The sequence below is a fragment of the Podarcis filfolensis genome, assembly GCF_964270895.1.
Source record: "Podarcis filfolensis genome assembly, chromosome: 2".
NCBI classification, from domain to species: Eukaryota; Metazoa; Chordata; class Lepidosauria; order Squamata; family Lacertidae; genus Podarcis; species Podarcis filfolensis.
Window position 1 is genome coordinate 108,747,676 of NC_139605.1, and position 22,439 is coordinate 108,770,114.

Below are 22,439 nucleotides of genomic sequence, written 5' to 3' on the forward strand. Positions count from 1 at the left end.
GTCCTGAGCCCAGGAAATTCTACCCCTGAACCATCATATGAGCATTCATGTGCTCAGCCTCGAAATTACCCTCAATCACCTGATTTAGACGCAACGGAAAACCATGCTTTCCTACTACGAGAGAATGATCTAAAGCAAGCCCCAGGCTTGGATGCTCCCCACCCCCAAGCCTACAAGAAAAAGAAGCTTTTGGTTATAAACTAACTACAGTTCCCTGTGGCATCTGAACTCAGAAACTGTTTTAAGCAGAGGTTAGATGCTCAGCTATCAATAATGTTGTAACTAGATTTCCTGTCTTGGCATGAGTTTGGACAAGGTGACCTTTGAGGTTCTTTTCTAGGGTTCCATCTGATGCTATAGACCAGCCCTTGACAACCTGGTGCCTGGCAGATGTTTTGGACTACAACTCCCAGGTGCTGGTTGAGCTGATGGGAGTTGTAGTACAAAACATAGGAAGGGTACCAAGTTGGCAATGGCTGCTAAGGAGTATTGCCCAATGGAAGCTCATCCCACAGTGAACCATTCGTTTGTAAAGCAAAGCTCCATGCTTTGTGCTGCAAATAGGTTTGTGTTGTGTACACTACTGTTATGTCAGTGTTTTTTGAAGCAAGCAAAATACACGATAGATGATACACAGATACCCACTGACGTATGCATGTGCCTGGAAAACTTTATTGGGCCAGGTTATCTAAATACATATACAATGGTGTTTTAATGTGTGTGTGTGCACATGCAAAAACTAAAGGTAGTCATCTTGACCCATAAAAAAGATTAGACAATTCATATTTAGACAATGCCTTTATTTAGGCCACCCACGATATGTACATATATGTGTGATGTGCATACTATGCATGTGCTGCAGGGTACTTTATGGTATGTTGGCAGCAAATATATTAGCATAAAACATGGAGCTGCCCTGAGATCACAGAGCAACTTGGTTTCTCTGAATTTCTGTGAATTCAGGCTGAACAAGTCTCTTGTTTTGGCTCCAAGGAAGTGATATCCTCCATTAAACCTGTCATGTGCTGTGGGTTATGGTTATGCCTTTAAATGTTCAATGTCTTTAAAAACCACTACAAGCCCTACTGGGAGTGGTTAATGAACCTTAATGCTGTCTTTTTCTTCGGATCAAATGCAGAAGACTGCACACATGGGGAGGGGGTTTGTAGCATTTAGCCCAGTATGAGGGCTCCCAAGTTCCTCGTGGGTGACCTAATTGTGTAGAAATTCAGATTCTTTTCAGAGGACTTGAATTACTGCCATCTCATTTCTCAGTGTGAGCCTGAATTCATTCCCTAATGTCATGAGGTTATATTACTTCAGCATCTCTATTTGTAGGGGTCCTTTGTGTGCTTAGATATTACTCAGTCATGTGGACCTGCATATCAGCAAACAGCCACATGTACAACAAGGATTAAAATCCTGAGGATATTTCTCCTTCGCCCCCCCTGTGTGAGAGTTTGTAGTCAAGCCTACATTGTGCTTTTGACTGAGTAAAGTTGGCTGCAGCAGAAGCATTAAAAGGCCAAGGTGGTAGTGATTTCTAAAGGCACTGGGTACAGCTGACATCTGAGCTCATGAAACTGGTTTCTTTAAAGCAGGATTCGTGAATCTGCGGGGCATTCAGATGATGTTGCATTAGTTCCAACCAGCAGTGCCAATGGCCGGGGTGGTAGTTGTAGTCTATCAGTGTCTGGAGGACTACAAGTTCCCAATTACTTGTTTAAACTATGGTTAGTGAGAACAAGCCAGGATCAAACAGTGGTTTCAGATGTTAGTTTATTCTCACTAGAGATAAGAGTCTCACGCTCCGAGTGGATTCAGATTTTGGAAGAGGCTACCCACAATTACTTGAAGCTACAAACATGAGTCTGACCAAACTGCGGGAGGCAGTGGAAGACAGGAGTGCCTGGCGTGCTCTGGTCCATGGGGTCACGAAGAGTCGGACATGACTAAACGACTAAACAACAACAACCCGCAATTATAACCTATCCAATGTTATGATGCTGCTGAGGGGTGGGGGGTGCACTAACAGAAAGTTCAACTAAACTTACACATGGCTTCTTATTTATGGAGTGGAAGCTCCATTGCCCAAATGCTGCTCAAAGCTCATGAGCCAATAAATTATGTCTCCACCACTTTGATCACCATTAATCAGCTACCCTGAGTAGCGCTGTCAAGGCTGATCAAAGCCATAAGGAGATTCACTTTTCCCAGGGCTGCTGTCTGTCCCCACTGACAGTTAACAGCTGGTTGGCACCATGAACCCCAAATTCCTGTTAATCAAACACCCAGAAGACTGACAGAAACGAGTGTCCCCAAATCACTGGCACATTAATGAGAATTATTATGCTGAATAAGCTCCTCAGCTCTAATATCACAGGTTTACAATAAGGGGAGCAGTAATTGCTCCTGTGAATAGACTCTGTTGACTATACAGTATACAGAATTTTTTCAAATGCATAATCAGGGCCCATAAAATCGTGCAGCTTTCCCTGAATTCCACTAGAATGGGAGCATCTGAATGCCATCTTTGTACATTTACTAGCTCATTAGTCATAACGGCGTGTTCAAAAGCAATTAACTTGACCCCACAGTGGCTCTGGAACTTGGGTTCAAGAAATGTCAAATAGGGAAGAGTTTAGCTTATGTGCTGCCATCTAGTTCTGCTCAAAAGAAGGAAATGCAGACTAACCTGCCATATCAACCAAGGAAGCCATCTTGCAACCAGGCCAGAGAGAATCTGATGATACTCCTCATGGCAAACTCACATGGCAAAAAGGTGTGTGGGCCAAAGCTAAAACAGGGTGAGGCCAGAGAAAGAAAGAAAGCCCTTTCCAAGGCTAAACTAGAAGTTTAGAGGGCAACCTAAATTAACTCCCTAAATTAACTTGAAGGGCAATCCTAATTAGCGTGGGGTCTCCATTTATTTATTTTTATGATTAAAATGAATTGAAAACGAATTGACAATAAATGAAACTCAAACTGAAAATTAACTTGTAGATAATTCAAACTCCAAAACCACCCAATGTTTACATTTTTTTTTATTACATCCTAGGTCAGGAATTCCGCTCCGGCGGGAAGGTAAACGGCGTTTCCGTGCGCTGCTCTGGTTCGCCAGAAGCAGCTTAGTCATGCTGGCCACATGACCCGGAAAATGTACACCGGCTCCCTCAGCCAATAAAGCGAGATGAGCACCGCAACCCCCGAGTTGGTCACGACTGGACCTAATGGCCAGGGGTCCCTTTACCTTTACCTTTTAGGTCAGGAATTAGTAAGATGTGTAAGATGTTCACTTTGGCCACAGATAGTCCTGAAGACTTTTAAAGTTGGTTAGTGATTTGGAGCTGCGAAAAGGATGTGGGGAGATCACTACTGCCAATTTGGTCCCAAGGCTGGTCATGTTCATATGTTAATTTCTGATCCTCTCAAATGATTTCCATGTGCTCCTATAAAAATTCCGAGAAGCACACTGAGCTCTTCTGCTGAACTCTGTGTAGTCCCCTTACCCTCGCAAGCCCACCTATGCTGCTATCCTTACTGCTACATCTGACTTTCCTTAGAACAGCACAACTACTGCTGGTAAATATGGTAGGGGGCTGGGGGTCAAGATATGGGCCCCACCCCGACTATAAAGCAACTTATATCGTAAAAAGGCTGAACAGCTTCACCACCGTGCCACTACAATGCTGATTTTTTTTTTCTATTTTAATTGAATGAGAAGAGTTTAACACCCAGATGTTACAGGACTGTTGGCATGAGCCGAAGCACACTAAGTGTGTAAACCTGTTTTTACACAGCCCTTCACTTCACTCACGGCGCAGCCTGAGAAAAAGAAATGTGTACTCATTAATGTTTGATAGCAAAACCACCGGGATCTGTAGCAAAGCCATCTGATCTCTTTTATTGGAGATCTCAGTAAATAAGGACCACCTCAGGCCGCTCTATGAACAGGAAACGCATGCCAACCACACGGTAAGTGGTTGTGGTTAATGTTTAAAAGCCTGCCTGGAAGCCCTGCCCTACCATATGAAAGCCCTGTAGCCTAATCCAGTATAATCTGATGAGACAGCAGTGAGAAAAATCAACTCTGCACACACTCAGGAGCACTCCATTCTTCACTATTTCTTCTTAAGTAGTAGGACTCAGCCCTCCAAACGCTGAAAACAATTGCTGCACTTGAACTGATTAATTGTAAAGTATTTTAATTCTCATTACCCATGTGCAAGCTTCAGATCCTTTGGATGTAAATTATGGATTAAGACAAAAACACAAAGATTTTTCATTTCATGAAGAATAAACAGCTTTCACCTCTTACCAAAACAAACACCAACCATAAGTGTGAGGACATAAAGAGAAAAAAATGGAATTCTTTAACTCAAGTGTGACAGAAGAGCCAACTGAAACGCTATTGCAAATTTAAGATTCCAATCAGGAATTCAAGCAGATATGGGTAGATCTCTAACCTGGAGGGGTGCAGGCATCAGCTGGAGACTGTACAAATGTGGACCGTCTTTTTGTTGGCATGGGCAGGGCCATCTTCTGTTCCTTGTGTTTTGCCAATGCAGCTTGCACTGCCTCCGTATGGATGTCTGCAGATGGGGGTGGAAATCAGTGAGTACATCAGAAATCTGCATGGTAGAAGACGACGTCACCGCCACCTATTGGGCTATCCTTCTGTAGCTGTGTAAGAAATGCCGGGCATCCAGCCACTTGGGCAAGGTTAGGTGTAATGGAACTGGGCATACTTACAAATCCCACAAAATTGGCCAAAGCTGCATATCTCTCTCTCTCTCTCTCTCTCTCTCTCTCTCTCTCTCTCATATATATACACACACTGCTACACACCTATTTTAACCTGCTTTCTGCTTACTTCGTAAGTGTTGCTAGAAAAATGAAACCTGTGCCGTTAATAAAGATAGTGCAACTCGTACAGCACATTGGCGACAAATATTCACACAGTTGTTCGGAAATAATTTTACACCATTTATCAAATATGTGAGAAAGAGACAATTACTTACAAAGTGCCATGAAAACTTACAAACTACCTAAAATAAAGTGAACTTGCAATATCAGATTTTATGCCGTTCTTACAAATTCTTAACTCCCCAAAACTGATGATTCCCCAAAAAGAGAGCTCAACAACTTAGTCCAGATTTTCACTTTTGGGAATATGGCAACCCTATAATATAATGAATAGATACAATATATTTTCAAAGGTGCAATTAACATCCTCCCCCCCCCAAGTGTTTATTTGCAAACCAGAATTGCAGAAAAGAGGAGATTGATTAAAACCAAAAGAGCACAGTCCAAATATGGGACATGAAATCCCAACTGATTACCAATTAAAAATTTTCGGCCATCATTCATCCTCACCCATGTCAAGGTCTAGGAAACTTGACTGAGCCATTCCCAAACATTCTAGGGAGTGAGAACCACTTCTAAACAGGGTGTCTGCTATAAGTGAAACTAACCGTGAACACCCCTGTATGAGACATGCACATAAAATGCTGCAAGTGCAAAGTTTCTTTAAATTCAGAACCCTGAACGTCTGGGGTTGTTTTCTAACCACATTACAGGAAAACAGCACCAGTACTGCCAGTTGTGGAGAAATTACTTTACTACAAAGGTCCTAAAGTGGGGATATCATTGAGAAAATGTATGTTTTTATAGCTGCCTCTTTTTAAATCCAACTCATGCTAGACCAACCAGCTTTCTCTGTACTACAGAGATATTAAGAGCCCCAGAATATGTTTCAACATAGGATCCGTATCCTTTAATTCAGTGAAAACCCCCAACTTAAACTGCATAGCAAAACACACACCCACGGGACATGCCAGTACAGATTTGAGTTCCTCTTCTGTTACCAGTCTTAAAGTCTCTCTCTCTCTCTCTCTCTCTCTCTCTCTCTCTCTCTCTGTGTGTGTGTGTGTGTGTGTCTGTGTGTGTCTGTGTGTGTGTGTGTGTGGGAGAGTTTTGGAACCCTACACAAAAGCATGGCAACTTTGCTGTTGGGAAGAAGAGGAGGAAAGTTCACCAATTTGCACAAAGCTAAAACAGCAAGTATGGCTGACGAGTCACATAGCCCATAGACCCCCAAATCATATCCCGTGCAAATTGTTGGGCTCTATCCACACACCCACATACAGCTACAGCTGTATGAATGTCTGGAAGATTTCCTCCTAAAACCCGTTAGTCAATTCTGCCCTCAATAGAATTTTTCCTAACAGCGTTTGAACATATCTGATGCTTTGGTCTCAAAGGCCTGGTACAGCTTTGTGAGTTCAGCAGCAGCAGCAGCAGCCTGCTCATGTTTGAACACTGTGCTCCAGAAGGGCCATTTCAGCAAGCTGACAGGGACCAGGGGGATTAGCCTGAAGGAGATTAGGCAAAAAGAAAAAGAGTTCATGCTGTAAATGCCAACTACTGAACATGACTCATCTGGACAGGCACAGTAGTTCAATGCTACAGATGAAACAAACGCCACATGATTCATATACTTCAGGAACGACTTCTTTTTCAGGAGCACAATAAGAGGGAACAAATGGTGGTGGGAAGGTTATTTTACCAAGAAAGGCAGGAAAACACTTGTATGCTGAGAGGATTTAGCTGAGCAGGGCTGAAAACAAATTTCCGGATTGGCTGGTTACTTTGGAGTGGTGGTGCACAAATTGGACAAAGGCAGAAAAGCAAATTAGGATTCAGGACTCAAGAGTTTAACAATGTGGACCACAGTGTGCTACGAGGGTGGAGCAAGGACGTCATCAAAAGCTACCTGCAAGGCACAGAACCGCAGATAACGCAAACAAACTGAGGAACATAATACTAAAGCTAAGAAAATCATTCCTAATTTTTAATAATGCTCACTAGTCAGACATGAGCCCTGAAGAGCCAGTGTGGAGTAGTGGCTAGAACGTTGGACTAGGACCTAGGAGAATGGGGTTCAAATCCAAAGCTCGCTGGGTGACCTTGCACCAGTCACTGCCTCTCAGCCTGACCTACCTCACAGGGTTGTTGTGCAGTTTAAATCAGATGGGGGGGGAGACCACCTATGCCACCTTGAGCTCTTTGGAGGAAAAGGTGGGGTAAATGCAATCAATACATAAATGATCAGAATTTGGGCACTTCTCCCTGCCACCCAATACCTTCTCACTTGTTGATCCAGCCAATGCATGAGGTCATCTGAATCCAGAGCTGTGCTAGTGGTGGTAGTTTTAAGTACTGCTATGTAGGATCCTTCCCTAGAAAAGACCCTGATGTTGGGAAAGATGGAGGGCACAAGAAGAAGGGGACGACAGAGGACGAGATGGTTGGACAGTGTTCTCGAAGCTATCAGCATGAGTTTGACCAAACTGCGGGAGGCAGTGGAAGACAGGAGTGCCTGGCGTGCTCTGGTCCAGGGGGTCACGAAGAGTCGGACACGACTAAATGACTAAACAACAACAACATGCAGGATCCTCTGCAGCACCTCCAAAATATAGACAGGAGGGGGTAATGGTTTGCGAGTTGCAAGCGAGTAGCAAATTCAAAGTGGTACCGCATCTTCCCCCTCTGCCTTAGCTTGCACTAAGAAGTAGAAATTTGGACATCGATGAGCAATTGGCAAGATCTAATACTTTCCAGGGTTTGGAGAATCATGCTAGCTGCAGATGCTCACAAGAAGCAGACAGAAGTCTGACTATTTCTCTCATCGCTAGGTGAATGCATGTATCCTCCATACCAAGATGCATGTCTGCAAGGAGCAACACATAACTTGCCACAGAGGATGGATGAATCTCCTCACTGTGCTCTCTCACAAGGGCTGGAAACAGCAGAAAGAGGTGCTGAGAGACCCACTTTATGTGAACGTCTCAAGTTGCCTTCAGCGGGCAGAGATGATATGTTGCACATGGAAATGTTTTGGATTGCACTGCATCTTGCAGGTTTCTGTCTGATGGGGTGAACCTTGGTATTTGGTAGGAGATTGTCACGAGGTCTTGGAAGCAAAGGGTGCACATCTCATCCAGCGAAACAGAGTTTGAGGTGTGATAACTGATTCCAAAATGTGAAGAAACATACAGTGGTACCTCTGGTTACGTACTTAATTCGTTCCGGAGGTCCGTTCTTAACCTGAAACTGTTCTTAACCTGAAGCACCACTTTAGCTAGTGGGGCCTCCCACTGCTGCCGTGCTGCCGGAGCACAATTTCTGTTCTCATCCTGAAGCAAAGTTCTTAATCCGAGGTACTATTCTGGGTTAGCGGAGTCTGTAACCTGAAGCATATGTAACCTGAAGCATATGTAACCCAAGGTACCACTGTATTTATATATAAAGACAGCATAAATAAAATTCTCATTTTATCCTCACAACCCTGTGAGATAGCTTGTGGTAAGATATAGTGAGTCGCATGGCTGCAGGGGGATTTTAACACGGGTAAACATATCTTCAGAAACCTGAAAGGCTGTCGCATGGAGGATGGAGCAAGCTGGTTTTCTCCTGCTCTGGAGGCTAGGACCCAAATTGATGGATTCAAGTTACTAGAAGGGAGATTCTGATGGAACATCGGGAAGAATTTCCTGACAGTAAGAGATGTTTGATAGTGGAACAGACTTCCACGGGAGGTGACAGGCTTTCCTTCCTTGGAGGTTTTTATGCAGAGGTTGGATGGCCATCTTTCATGTATGATCTAGTTGAGATTCCTGCATTGTAGGGGGTTGGACTAGATGATCCTCGGGGTACCCTTCAACTCTACAATTCTATTATTCCATTCCCATATCCGAATCCAACATGCTAGACACTGGCCTCTGGTAGTGAATGCTCTACTTAAAGATGTATTTTTAGAAAAGCATTTTAAAAGACTGAAAAAGAAGCATGACACGAAAGGCCTTTTCTCCCTTAAAATCTAAGACTCTAGTAAAGGTAGCTTGAAGGCTTGCCTCTGCAACAATGCTTGAAGTGGACAACAGAGCACAACTCAAATCCCAGCCAGAAGAAAGATGCAGCAAATTCTACAGGAAGGATTTGGAATGAAAATGCTAAACTCATAGCCCTAATGTATAAATCCTGGAGCTGCACTGAACTATGTTTCACTTAGAGTAAACTCATATGAAATCAACAAAGCTAAGTTAGTGATCTCCAATAATTTTCATGGGTCTGCTCAGAGGATGACTACCATTGGCTACAATCTCCCGATTTGATTTTTAAAAAAATAAATGTAAAAAACAACAACCCCTCAATGTTTCTCAGATGAATTTGTAGTAGCCTTACCGGATCGATAGCGTTCATCTCTAGCTCCCCCAGATCGTGCCCGATGATATTTGGATGAAGATGGTGCTGCTGCTGGAGTGGGTGTCTGATTTCGGGGTTCCTTTTGCAGACCTGAGTCGACCCCTGGGGAAATATAACCAAAAAAATACGACTTTATGAAAGAGTCAAAGAAAATAAATGGCTTCTTCTGACCAGCATTAAGGATCTGTATTGGCTGATTGCCCAGTAACGATATAGGAACTTTCGCACGCAAATGAGAAATTGACAACTGGCAGATTTTTTTCCAGCAAAATCTTACACAACTGCATCAAGTTGTGGGATTTCCTTTACTGAGACTTTGAAGAAGGTAAAAAGGTAAAGGACCCCTGGATGGTTAAGTCCTGTCAAATGTGACTATGGGGTTGCAGTGCTCATCTTGCTTTCAGGCCGAGGGAGCCGGCGTTTGTCCACAGACAGCTTTCCAGGTCATGTGGACAGCATGACTAAACCGTTTCTGGTGCAATGGCACAGAAACGCTCCTTACCTTCCCGCCACAGCGGTACCTATTTATCTACTTGAATTGGTGTGCTTTCAAACTGCTAGGTTGGCAGGAGCTGGGACAGAGCAACGGGAGCTCACCAAGTCGCTGGGATTCAAACCTTTTAAGAACAGGCTACATGACCATCCACAGAAGATTCTTTGAATATTACAGCACAGGTAGAAAAAATCCCCGGAGTCTTGAATGCCTATATCCATACATACATTATTGTGCTGTCTAAGCTTATAAAATATTCAACCAAGGGTCAACTTGCTAACTTAAAAATTAGTTGCCAACAGCAAGGAACACACAGCAGCATTCAGCCCTGGTCTAGAATAGCAAACAGCATCCAAAAAAATTTTTTTCCTGCCAGTAGCACCTTAAAGACCAACTAAGTTAGTTCTTGGTATGAGCTTTCGTGTGCATGCACACTTCTTCAGATACCTGAAGATACTTCTTCAGATACTTCTTCAGGTATCTGAAGAAGTGTGCATGCACACGAAAGCTCATACCAAGAACTAACTTAGTTGGTCTTTAAGGTGCTACTGGCAGGAAAAAAATTTTTTTGTTTCGACTATGGCAGACCAACACGGCTACCTATCTGTAACTGAAACAGCATCCAGCTCATGATCCTTACACAGTACTTTTAGAGCATGCATAGGGTCCACAAGGTTTTAAGCAGAGGGAAGGATGAAGTGAGGGCAGAAATTGGAGCATGTGCTGACCAGGTGCCTGCACATTTAAACAACATTTGGAGATTCTTAACTCCCACCCCAATTACACTGCCCATGAAGGAACTAATAATTAAGTCATTCTGCTTTTATCAGGAACATGAACAGCAACTGACAGAGTGCAGTGCAGATGACGCACAACTAGGCACAAGCCTTTAGCGTTCTGCAGGCTGAAACATAGGCAAAAAAATGCATTCTCCTAGCAGGGCAGATAACAACATCTCCCAGCTGAGCAAGTAAGTGGCAGTTTATACCTCCTCTAGGAACAGCAAAGCTATCTCAGCTGCATTTCCCAGCCCTAAAAATCTATGAGGAGCAACCTGAATAACCTTGCAATGTTTTTCCCCAGCACGACAGTCGTAGTTGCATACACTTCCCCCTTCCTTATTCTTTAGGGAAAGGAGGGTGTCAGAAGACATCCGAGTTGGGGCAGAATGAGGAGGTTGGGGGAAAATATTTGCAGCTAGGTTCAGTTTATTCTTGTATGCACATTTATCAGCAAATGTATGCATGTAGATTCATGAACCCAGAAGGATGAGTACAGTGGGAAAAAAAGCATTTGGGGAGGAAAATATTACCCATGGAACTTGTTACTTCTACCCTTCTAAACTTGAGTCAAATAAGAAACTGATCAGAGTATGTCAATCTAATTCCTGATATTTCATACCCTCCAACATTTCTCTGATGAAAATTGGGACGTCCCATTCTATAATGATAATGTTACTATTTATACCCCACACACATCTTACTGGGTTGCCCCAGCTACTCTGGGCAACATATAAAAACATGTAAAACATTAAAAAACAAAACAAAAAAACCTTCCCTATACAGGTTTGCCTTCAGGCAGCTCAGGGGATCGAAAAACTCCATACCCTCCAACATTTCTCCAATGAAAATAGGGACATCCTAAGGAAAAGTGGGACATTCCAAGATCAAATCAGAAACCAGGATGGCTTTTCTAAATCAGGGACATCTCTGGAAAATAGGGACACTTGGAGAGTCAGATATTTTTCAGCCAAAGCCCTGAAGTCTTATAGGGATAATAAAAGCATTCAAGCACAATAAAGCAAACTACAAAAAGTTTATAAACACGGTGGTATAGGCTTGTTTGGATGTGGGAAGGGAAATGTGTTATTTTAAAAGTTGCTGACCTTTCTGAATGAACAATTGGAATCTGCTATTTTTACTAAGTAGGCCACAATAGAGAAATGGATTATTTCACAGAAGGCTACCTGACTTGGAAATTTGATATGCAGTACAATCATTTTTAAAAGATTGGCAGGAAGTGCTTGGAAAAATAAGTTGTTTACAATTTGGGAGACGAAGGCCTTAGAGTGGAAGTGGAGGCATTCACTAGTCAGGATGAGTGATGTTATCCCCCGTTTAGCAATAAATTCATAGCTTAGATCAGCATTTTTCAAAGTTTCCACCTTCCGCACTGATTTGCCTGTCAAGGAATTGCATTATGAAGAATTCTGTAGCAAGTTCCAGGGTTCTGCTCACACAAGATACTGGCTGTGCTTCATGGTCAGAATTGGACCAATATCCTAACTCAGCAGTTCTCAAATGGTGGACCAGGGGACATCTGTGGCTGGGTCTCCGTACCACAGCTTGCCCTATTTCTCCTCACTCACCCACCCTGCCCTTGCTAAGCCCCGGTAATTTTCAGTCCTCTCAAATAGGTCCTGGGAGTTGGAAATTTGAGAATTCCTGTATTAACACACACAATAAACCATCTCCTAAAGATGCACACGTTACAGAAGAAAATTGGTAGGGAAAGGCAAACTTTGCCTGACACTGCACGCTCACATTAAGCAACTCTATATACAAGGACTCCATGATCACTGCAGATGGTGACAGCAGCCACGAAATTAAAAGACGCCTGCTTCTTGGGAGAAAAGCAATGACAAACCTAGACAGCGTCTTAAAAAGCAGAGACATCACCTTGCCAACAAAGGTCCGTATAGTAAAAGCTATGGTTTTCCCAGTAGTGATGTATGGAAGTGAGAGCTGGACCATAAAGAAGGCTGATCGCCGAAGAATTGATGCTTTTGAATTATGGTGCTGGAGGAGACTCTTGAGAGTCCCATGGACTGCAAGAAGATCAAACCTATCCATTCTGAAGGAAATCAGCCCTGAGTGTTCACTGGAAGGACAGATCCTGAAGCTGAGGCTCCAATACTTTGGCCACCTCATGAGAAGAGAAGACTCCCTGGAAAAGACCCTGATGTTGGGAAAGATGGAGGGCACAAGGAGAAGGGGACGACAGAGGACGAGATGGTTGGATACTGTTCTCGAAGCTACCAGCATGAGTTTGACCAAACTGTGGGAGGCGGTGGAGGACAGGAGTGCCTGGCGTGCTCTGGTCCATGGGGTCACAAAGAGTCGGACATGACTAAACAACTAAACAACAACAACAACATATACAAGGAACACAGTTTGAAGACCAATATAATGAGTTCTCTGGTATGGCTAAATTCTTTATTGCTTGGGGTCAGGTTTGAAAAATCCAACTGCCTGGGTCACGTAAGTATCTGAAATTCAGTGCTGACTCCTAAAACATAACTTGCTGACGTCAATATAAAATTGATCACATACATAACAAGTAACAGTTTCACAACTGAAGAAAATAGCTGCAAACCACAAGATTCCTGCCCCCCTTCAATGAACAGCCCCCGATGACAGTCTATCCAATGAAAACTAGGCTACATTTAGGAGAGTTTGCCATTTTTTTAAAAAAACAACATTAAATGTGTTTGGGCGGTTTTGGATGAAGAGGTGAACTGTCTCTGAGGAGAAAGTAAGCCTTTACCACTAATACATGGAATCAAACATTTATAGAATTTCATAAATTTCTAATCTTTAAAACAGTCCCTGAAGAATGAGAGAAGCAGAAAGGGCGGGAGTGGGAATACTTAAAAAAAGTTGTGTGAAATAAAATAAGCAAATCTGAACCAAAGTTAACCCAATTCTGCAACAAGGAAAACCTAGCCCTGCAACTTGTAAAAATATATATGCTTATGTTTATAATTTAATTCATTTTATAATGTAATTCATTGCATTTGAATCTCACCTTTCTTCCACCAAGGAAGTTGGCACCATACCAGGAATTTCTAGCCATTCTCCCATCTAGTGGTCGTCCCTCAACAGACCCACTTAGCCTCAGCCAAGGTACTACATTGCGAGCCTTCAGCCCTTGCCCCAGGACATGTTTTTATTACTTTGCATAATCAACTGCATGTTTTTTTTCCGTTCTGCATATTTTATTCTGCTTCTACGTGCCACACAAAAGCACAAGAGCCTATACGGTGCTTTGAAGATACAACCTTTGACCACAAGAAAACACACCTGAATAAAGTGTGATTTCAGGAGGCACTGGCTCAATAATTTCAAGCCAACTACAAAATATTAAGGACTATAAACTTGCTTTGTTTTCTAAATACAAGCTTCAACTTCTAAGAAAGCTGATTTCTACATTATGTGCTTTGTCTGTACTTGCACAAGATTGTGGTATACACTAAGCCCTACCTGTATAGTCACTCTTCACTTAGTATCCAATTTTCATGTTAAACATACAATGCTCGCTCTAACATACCCACATAATTATTTAAGGCCCATAAGTCCATGGACCTAGCACTGTTAATTATAGTTTTCTTCTACTGTCGTTTCAGCTGCTAATTAGCAGTCACACTGGGTATCAGCTCAGTGTTGCATGAAAAGCAGAGGAATTATAAGAAGAGATCAAACTGCTTTTTTGTAGATAAATAACAAGGTTCTAAAATTAGCTGGAAATCCCCAAAGAATAAAATATTTGTAGCATTGCTGGGGAAAGCTCACCGATGAGCAAGAATGGGAAAATTACAGAGACTATTGAAGCCTGGGGGAGCAGAAAGATTCATAAGTGTTTCCTCCACTTTTTTCCCTTCTTGTTTTTCTCTTCTTCTTTTCTGTTCATTGCAACGGGATGAATGTAACATGATAGAGGGATTTTGTGCCAAACAATTAGAGCTGTGACGAACCGACAACTGAAGATGCTGAACGTTCTTTACTGGCTAGCCAAATGGGATGTCCGATGTTTGGTAGCAAATAAATGTAGGGACCTCTTACAAACAGGCAAAATACTACAGGCAAATACAGGCAAACATACAGACATTGTGTGTGTGTGTGTGAGAGAGAGAGAGGGGGGGGGGAGAGAGAGAGAGAGAGAGGGAGGGAGGGTGGGTGTTTACATTTCAACTGTCATTTCTTTCATGGCTTTGGTTTCCAATTTTCACAAGTTTACAAAAAAAAAAAAAAGTTCTGTAAGAACAGCATGCTTGCCATGTTGATCCCAGAGGGTGAGACTAACAAAGAACTAAAACATACTGTCATTCATTCAAATAGGCGTAGACATGGAATTTTTTCTACAAAAAATGATGCATCTTTACAATAACATTCAGGTTTGCAGAGGATTACAAAATAATGGAGAACAGTCAGAAATACACTTCATAACCAACGGCTTCACTTTCAATCCTAGACATTTTTCTCTTGGGATAACCCGCAACATTAAAAAATGGCTTCAAAGTAAACTAAATGAAGTAATGGGGGAAGTACCTTGGAAAAAGAGACAACTACCTTTCTTGAAGCACTTATAATATGTGTCCCATACACAAGGTATTAAGACTTTTAATACGTATACTCAAAAGACTTCCGGAATAGTTGCTTATCCCACTCCAGTACTTATCTCTGAAGAAACTCTATTCAACAATTGTTTTAGTGTATTCTAGAGAGAATGCAAGCAATGGATTTATATCAGCACTAATAAGTTACAAACCACAGCACTTACTTCCACAAAGGGTTGCATAGCTTACCTTGGATAACCATATGAGATATAAGTGAGAGTAAAAGAGCAAAAAAGTATTTTAGAGTGCTTCAATAAAAGTCCTGCAGCTAATGGTACAACTATAAAGTAGCCTAAGCCATGCCTTGGGGAGAGGTTTGTGTAGTCCAAATTCAAAATCATTTAAGAGTTTAGATTCAAGAACAGAACTGCAATTAAATGGTTTGGGACATGTCTTGCCTCAAACTGCTTATTCTGGAAAATCAAAAATGTGATGAAATAAAGAAAAAGAGCTGGCTACCACCCCCTATATTGAGGGCTGCTCAACCCAGACCTCAGATTGCCTCTTCCAGTAGTTTCAGGTACATATTGAAAAGCACAAAGAGACAGAACCTGAGATTCAATTGTATACCTGTAAGCCCTGAAATTGGTAACAGAAAATCGATTAGCCAGCTCAAAGGATTCTTTTTCTTGGCAGGGATCTCCCTGAATCTTTAGACTATTTCCACCCCCACCCTTATACAGAACTATCTTCAAAATTCTGTTAGGCAGAGCTGGGAAGTCAACTTGGACCAACTCATGCCAGTAAACATTTAAGTACTATACTTGTAAAACAGTAGGGTCAACAATGTCATGGCAGAAATACAATACCGAAAGATTTTAAAAATTAACTATGGTCAGCTCAAGGGCACCTTATACACATTTTTGCCCGCAAAACTGCGGGGGATACTTGATCTCTGCTGGAAATGTCAAATTAAATAAGCACTAACAGCTTCTACAATCCACATAGCAATAACTTCTTTCCAGAAGAGTTTACGCAGTTTGTTTAATGCTAAGAAACCCAAATATTGACTGTAGCAATCTTTGGACTAATACCAAGCAAAGGTAATAGGCTACTTTAAAAACAAACAAACTGAAAATAGAGTGCCTAGCAGAGCCTATCGAAGGGCTCCAATCCAGCACACATGTATCTGGGAGTAAGTTCCACTTGAGTTTGCAAGTGCTTGCATCAGAGGGTTGCACTGTATCATACTTTAGCACTGAAGGTAACCCATTCAAATGCACCCTATTCCCACTCGCAATTTGCCACCTTTTTAAAAAGGTATCCAGAGACAGAGAAGTGAGAGCTGATCACCGAAGAATTGATGCTTTTGAATTATGGTGCTGGAGGAGACTCTTGAGAGTCCCATGGACTGCAAGAAGATCAAACCTATCCATTCTTAAGGAAATCATCCCTGAGTGCTCACTGGAAGGACAGATCGTGAAGCTGAGGCTCCAATACTTTGGCCACCTCATGAGAAGAGAAGACTCCCTGGAAAAGACCCTGATGTTGGGAAAGATGGAGGGCAAAGGAGAAGGGGACGACAGATGGCAAGATGGTTGGACAGTGTTCTCGAAGCTACCAGCATGAGTTTGACTAAACTGCGGGAGGCAGTGGAAGACAGAAGTGCCTGGCGTGCTCTGGTCCATGGGGTCACGAAGAGTCGGACACAACTGAACAACAACAACAACATCCAGAGACAGCTGCCATCCTACAAGCAAAGTGTACTTGAATGCAAGTGAGCTGCAGGGCAACCAGGTTTCTCTATTTTGGTACCCAAAGCAGCACTAAGCAAGCGCTATATCAGAGTTCACATAGGAGAATATAATTCTTTCCCCAAATGTAAGACTGATTTTCAGGTAATCTTAGGTACAATTTCAATGCAGTGCTGTCACCCACTGACATTCCCCACCCCATGGCTAGCTGCCATTCAACTCACATGCAGTACAGAGCCTGCCACAAGAAAATCAGCCAATGTTATCCACACATTCAGCAGTAGCCAAGGACTCTTGAATAGCTAAATGCTTTCACAATCCCAGGTTCACATATTATTAAGACACAATAATTGTAATGGAAAGAAACAAATTATGACCCCGGGTTTCAACCATGGTTCATTTAATGTGACATGTGAACCAAGCCGTTATTTTAGAGCAAGAAAAGCTGAGTCATTTGGTTTTCAAAACTGTCAAGAAACCAAGAATATAGGTATTGCTTGCTGCCTTCGGTAGTCAAAGCCTAGCAAAACTGGCATCAGCAGACCAGGGGGGTGGGGTGGAATTAGGTGTACAAACTACAAGTTATCAGCTATACACCAATGAGGAGGAGAGGGTACCATTACCTTGTCATTGACTAGGGAACTGGTCACAAAATGTGTCCATATTCAAACAGTCTCATGTTTTGGGGACGGCAAAGTGGGAGGGCTCAACCTCTAAAATAACACAATGAAATACTTTTTACGATGCTTGGTTACTGGGGATAGAGAGACTCTGACTTGTCATGAATTGCGTGCACTAGGCAACAGGTACTTCTCACACCTGCACAAGCTTATTCCACACAACAACATTCCAAAGGGCAACCGATACACTACCTGGAGGAAATAATCTCATTACTTTCCAATGGCAAATACTGCAGCTTGAATATAGGGGAAATGCAGTATTTTATATTGGGGAAAAGGCATTTAAGCCCCCCGCAACAAATGACCAAAACTGCACATTTATGGGGCAATTAAAAATAAACAATCTGGCAGGACCTGGAGAGAGGGGTGCCAACTTGAATAAAATATTGCCCGGGGGGGCGGGGGATAAGCCCTGACTTGCATAATCAATCACAAGATGTGGCACATGCATACCATTTGAATGGCAATGCCCATGAACTTTGGGAGTCCATGGTCGCCTCAAATATTTTACTGGAGGTGGGAGAAACTTCAGCCCCTAGGAATTGACTCCTATGCTTGGATATGACTGTTTTCCTAACTGGAGTTTTCTATAGAATTAAAGATACAAACTTTAAACAAAAAAAACATATAAGCTGTCCAATATATGCCTTTTGGAGCAAACCCAATCCTGAACTACAGGGGAACAAAGAAAGCAGCAATTATACTGCAATGAAGTGGGGAGGAGAGGGAGCTGAACTTCCTGTAGGAAATCTGTATGACATGACATTTATGCTGACTAAAATAAAAGCAGCTGACACCTTGTCTGTATTTTGGCAGGGTTACCAGGTTAGCTATTTACTTGTCTGCTGCCTCCTCTCTACTCCACCCTGAACCCCAGGATCATGACTGTGTCTGGGCTTGCTAGAAATGAGTCAGTTCACTTTTTTTAAAGGAACTTTGGCATCCCATTTGTCATACCCAATCTGTGCACCATAATTGTGTGTGAAACATGTCGAGTAAGGTGTGTGGGCAGCCTTGCCACTAACACACTGCAATGACTCCCCTATTATATAAATGGACAGGGAGGAATAAATTCCATCTCTGTGCAGTGCCCGGTTTGCTTTAGCTGGCTGGCAAATGATGATGATGTTTATGAATATCATTCATTCCTTTGGTTGCTCTTACACTTACCACTACAGCACAGCTATTTAAAAGCAGTAGCTAGGGATGCTTCATTAATGGCAGATGGACACCCTCTATCCACTCCTGGCACGGGGCAAAGTAAATGTTGATTCACCCTGTGGTAAACGTCAAATACCGTATTTTTCGCTCTATAAGACGCACTTTTCCCCTCCTAAAAAGTAAGGGGAAATGTGTGTGCGTCTTATGGAGCGAATGCAAGCGGGAGGCTTTGCTCAGCGTTCCCTTTAAAGAGCCGCGTGGAACGGCTGCCCTTCTCCCTCCTTGGGGAAAAGCCCGCACACACGTTCTGTGCAATCTTTAAAGGGAGCGCGGCTCTTGGGGGAGCCTTCATCCTGCTGCCCAGGAGAGGCTGCGCGCGGCTATCCCATAAGCCAGGACAGCAAGCTGGATCGCTGCGCAGTAATCCTGCTTGCTGTCCTGACTTCTGGCTTAGCCGCGTGAAGCCTCTGGAGGGCAGGGGGAGCCCTCAGCCCTGAAGAGGCTTCGCACAACTATCCCAGAAGCCAGAAGAGCAAGAGGCTATCCCAGAAACCAGATCTCTCTTGCTGTTCTGGCTTCTGGGATTCAGAATATTTTTTTTTCTTCTTTTCCTCCTCCAAAAACAAGGTGCATCTTATGGTCTGGTGCGTCTTATAGAGCGAAAAATACGGTAATTAAGATGTGAGAACCTATTCCAATTTGAGATTAATACTGATTTTTTTATTATTATTAAACATCACCTTAAATTTAGGAGGATTCATAAAGTGAGGAAGGATTTAAGACTGAGGGTTGGCATGTGTACTGCTTCAGTAGCATTGAAACAATTGTACTCAATGGTTCCAAGTGCCACCACGCAGCAACAGTACAGGAAGAAGTCTGTCATTACCTCTGGATAGGTAAAGGTAAAAGGTAAAGGACCCCTGGACGGTTAAGTCCAGTCAAAGGCAACTATGGGGTTGCGGTGCTCAGCTCACTTTCAGGCCAAGGGAGCTGGCATTTGTCCACAGACATATTTCCGGGTCATGTGGCCAGCATGACTAAACCGCTTCTGGAGCAACGGACCACTGTGGCGGAAACCGGAACGAACGGAAACGCCGTTTACCTTCCTGCCACAGTGGTACCTATTTCTCTACTTGCACTGGTGTGCTTTCAAACTGCTAAGTTGGCAAGAGCTGGGACAGAGCAATGGGAGCTCACCCCGTCACGGGGATTTGAACCACCGATCGGGAAGCCCAAGAGGCTCAGTGGTTTAGACCAAAGTGCCAACTGCATTCCTACCTCTGGATAAGGTGTATATTAACAGCAGTGAGGAGACCAGGATCTATTGGAAACGCTGGATGATTTGCCGTAGATCAATAAGGAGACTTCCATATTGTTTAACAACAGCAACAACAAAGCCTTTCCCCCACCCCCCCACCTAAATTAGACAGATGAAATGAAGAAGCCTAACCAGAAATGGACATCTCTGTGTGTGAAAGGACTGTGAGGTAAGTCTCATTCTGGAACTGAAAACCAGTTAGGCTTAGAACATCCTCTGAAGGTTTATTCTAAGTGTTTATCTTTTACATATGGCTCTGGATGGTAGATTTTGGTGTTCTAGGGATACAAAAAACAAAGCAGAGCCAACAAACCTGAAATCTGTCCTTCCCTGTTCTATTATACTTGCTCACAAACCTAAGGGTTTTGAGCAAAAGCCACAATAGTGGAGCTAAAGACCTAGGTGACATGCAGAACTGTACTTTTGTGCCTGCATTTATGCATAATGCAAGATTGGGTGGGAATTCCATTCAGCCACCTAGATGCTTTGCATAGAAACAGGCAGCCCTGTTCAGGGAAGTTTTTAATATGTGACATTTTAGTGTATCTTTCATCTTTGTTGGAAGCCGCCCAGAGTGGCTGGGGAAACCCAGCCAGATGGGCGGGGTACAAATAATATAATATTATTATTATTATTATTATTATTATTATTATTATTATTATTATAGAATAATTTGCCCATATGGTAAGCCAAAGAGCAAACATGCAAAACACAAAGGATGACCAATCAAAAATACAGAATTAATATCCCCTGCTTATGCGTTAAATGTAGCAATTGCTGCCTGCGCTATTTTACAAAGCTTCACCATTCTTGGCCTTCTCCTGAAGCTGGGTGGTTTTACTCCTCTCCTCAAATTTATGCCAGTGTGTACTGAATGCCAAAAAGATCAATGGCAGAAAATTGGCAAGAATCAATGCAAGCATTTGGCTGCCTAGTTTAATTAACTAAGCAAAGGAATATGATATACAACCTTACCCTTGCCCTAATTTCTTCTAGTTTTCCAGAAGGACAATGCGGTTTATTTGTTTATTTATTTAACTTGATTTATTAGATGGGCCATAACTGTGATTCTCTGGGCAATGTACAAAGAAATGTTAAAGCAGGATGAAATCTACATCATTATCAGCCAAGTTCCAAAAAACCCCACAATGATAATGCTACTCCGTTGGCACTGGACACCAGTAAAACTTCAACTGAGCACTCCTCAGTGCTGGAGAGCTGTAATTCACCAGGCATTTTTGTTCATAAGTGGTGGGATTGCAAACCAAAAGACCTATTCTGAAAGGATATATTCACCACACTCACCCTGATTACTAATCATCATCTGGAGTTGGACCCTAATCTAGCTTTTTTTGTCACTGGCTAAAACATTTCTGTACCCTTACATACAAAAACTCTGATAATGCTCCTATTGTCAGCCACCAGGGCAGAAATATACTGCTTTATCAAAGAGCTCTCCAAGCGGTGTACAAATAACATTGTAAATAAAATACAGCTAAAATCCACAAACCAATTAAAAACAAATGTACATAAAACCATCATCATTAAAAACAAATCAATAAAACTTTTTTAAAAAATAGAGGCCACTCAATTATTTGGGTAAGCTTGCTGAAACAAAAAAAGCCTTTGACAGGCGTCTAAAATAATAATAACAAGAATGAAGATAACATGATCACTATCAGTACCTGAGTACCTGAACAACTCATGAAGATGATACCAGCAAATTTTGATAACCACATGTCATTAAATAAGCAAATAAGATGAAGTTTTCTAGGACACGATCTACTTCTATCAAGTGCTGAGTAAGCTGCCCGCATCTTCACCTTTTAAGGAGAGTGCACTGATTCAGGCCACTAGGATTGATCAGCATGTCTATCTCTAAACATCTCAATTTTGGCTCCGATTTTCAATTATTTGCCTGAGGGTAAGCACAGGGCTGGCCCAAGATATTTTGGCACAGGAGGCGAACCACAAAATGCCCCTCCCCATACACACACCAGCCAAAGAAGAAGGGGTGAGTGAAGATCTACATTGGGAACAGGAAAGGGAGAATCAAATCAACCTTACCTGATGGTTGAAATGGGAATCAAAGGCTGTTGCGAGGGAGGAAGGGGACCTGCTCTGAACCACGGCAAGTGGGTGCAGAGCCAAGGAGACCCCAGAGGGCAGCCCCCACTATTCCCTCCCTAGGGGTAGGTGGAGACCAGAAGGACCTCCTATAGGCCACTGTAGAGGCGGCATGGGGGGCTGTTGCAGTTTATTTCCTGGGGTAAAATCCTAAAAAAAGGTCAACAACCTTGGTCGGCCCTCGCGGCCCTTCACTTCATCAAATCTGGCCCTCTTTGAAAAAAGTTTGGACACCCCTGCCTGAGACAATCACCTCATATTGCCTCATCAGTCAGTCAGTTTTATTGCACATAGCCAAAGGCTG

At 42.7% G+C, this 22,439-nt stretch overlaps 1 protein-coding gene across 5 annotated transcripts in view; it reads right to left on the reverse strand.

Annotated features, from left to right (window-relative positions):
• Nucleotides 1-22,439, reverse strand: part of DIP2B (disco interacting protein 2 homolog B) — a 181,406-nt gene that overhangs the window by 59,854 nt on the left and 99,113 nt on the right. For all 5 annotated transcript variants that reach the window (XM_083598561.1, XM_083598564.1, XM_083598565.1 and 2 more), the window contains exons 3-4: nt 9,247-9,369; nt 4,467-4,592 (exon numbers count right to left, since the gene is read on the reverse strand). In XM_083598561.1, coding sequence (XP_083454687.1) covers nt 4,467-4,592; nt 9,247-9,369 — 249 coding nt within the window. The remainder of the gene's footprint in view (nt 1-4,466; nt 4,593-9,246; nt 9,370-22,439) is intronic.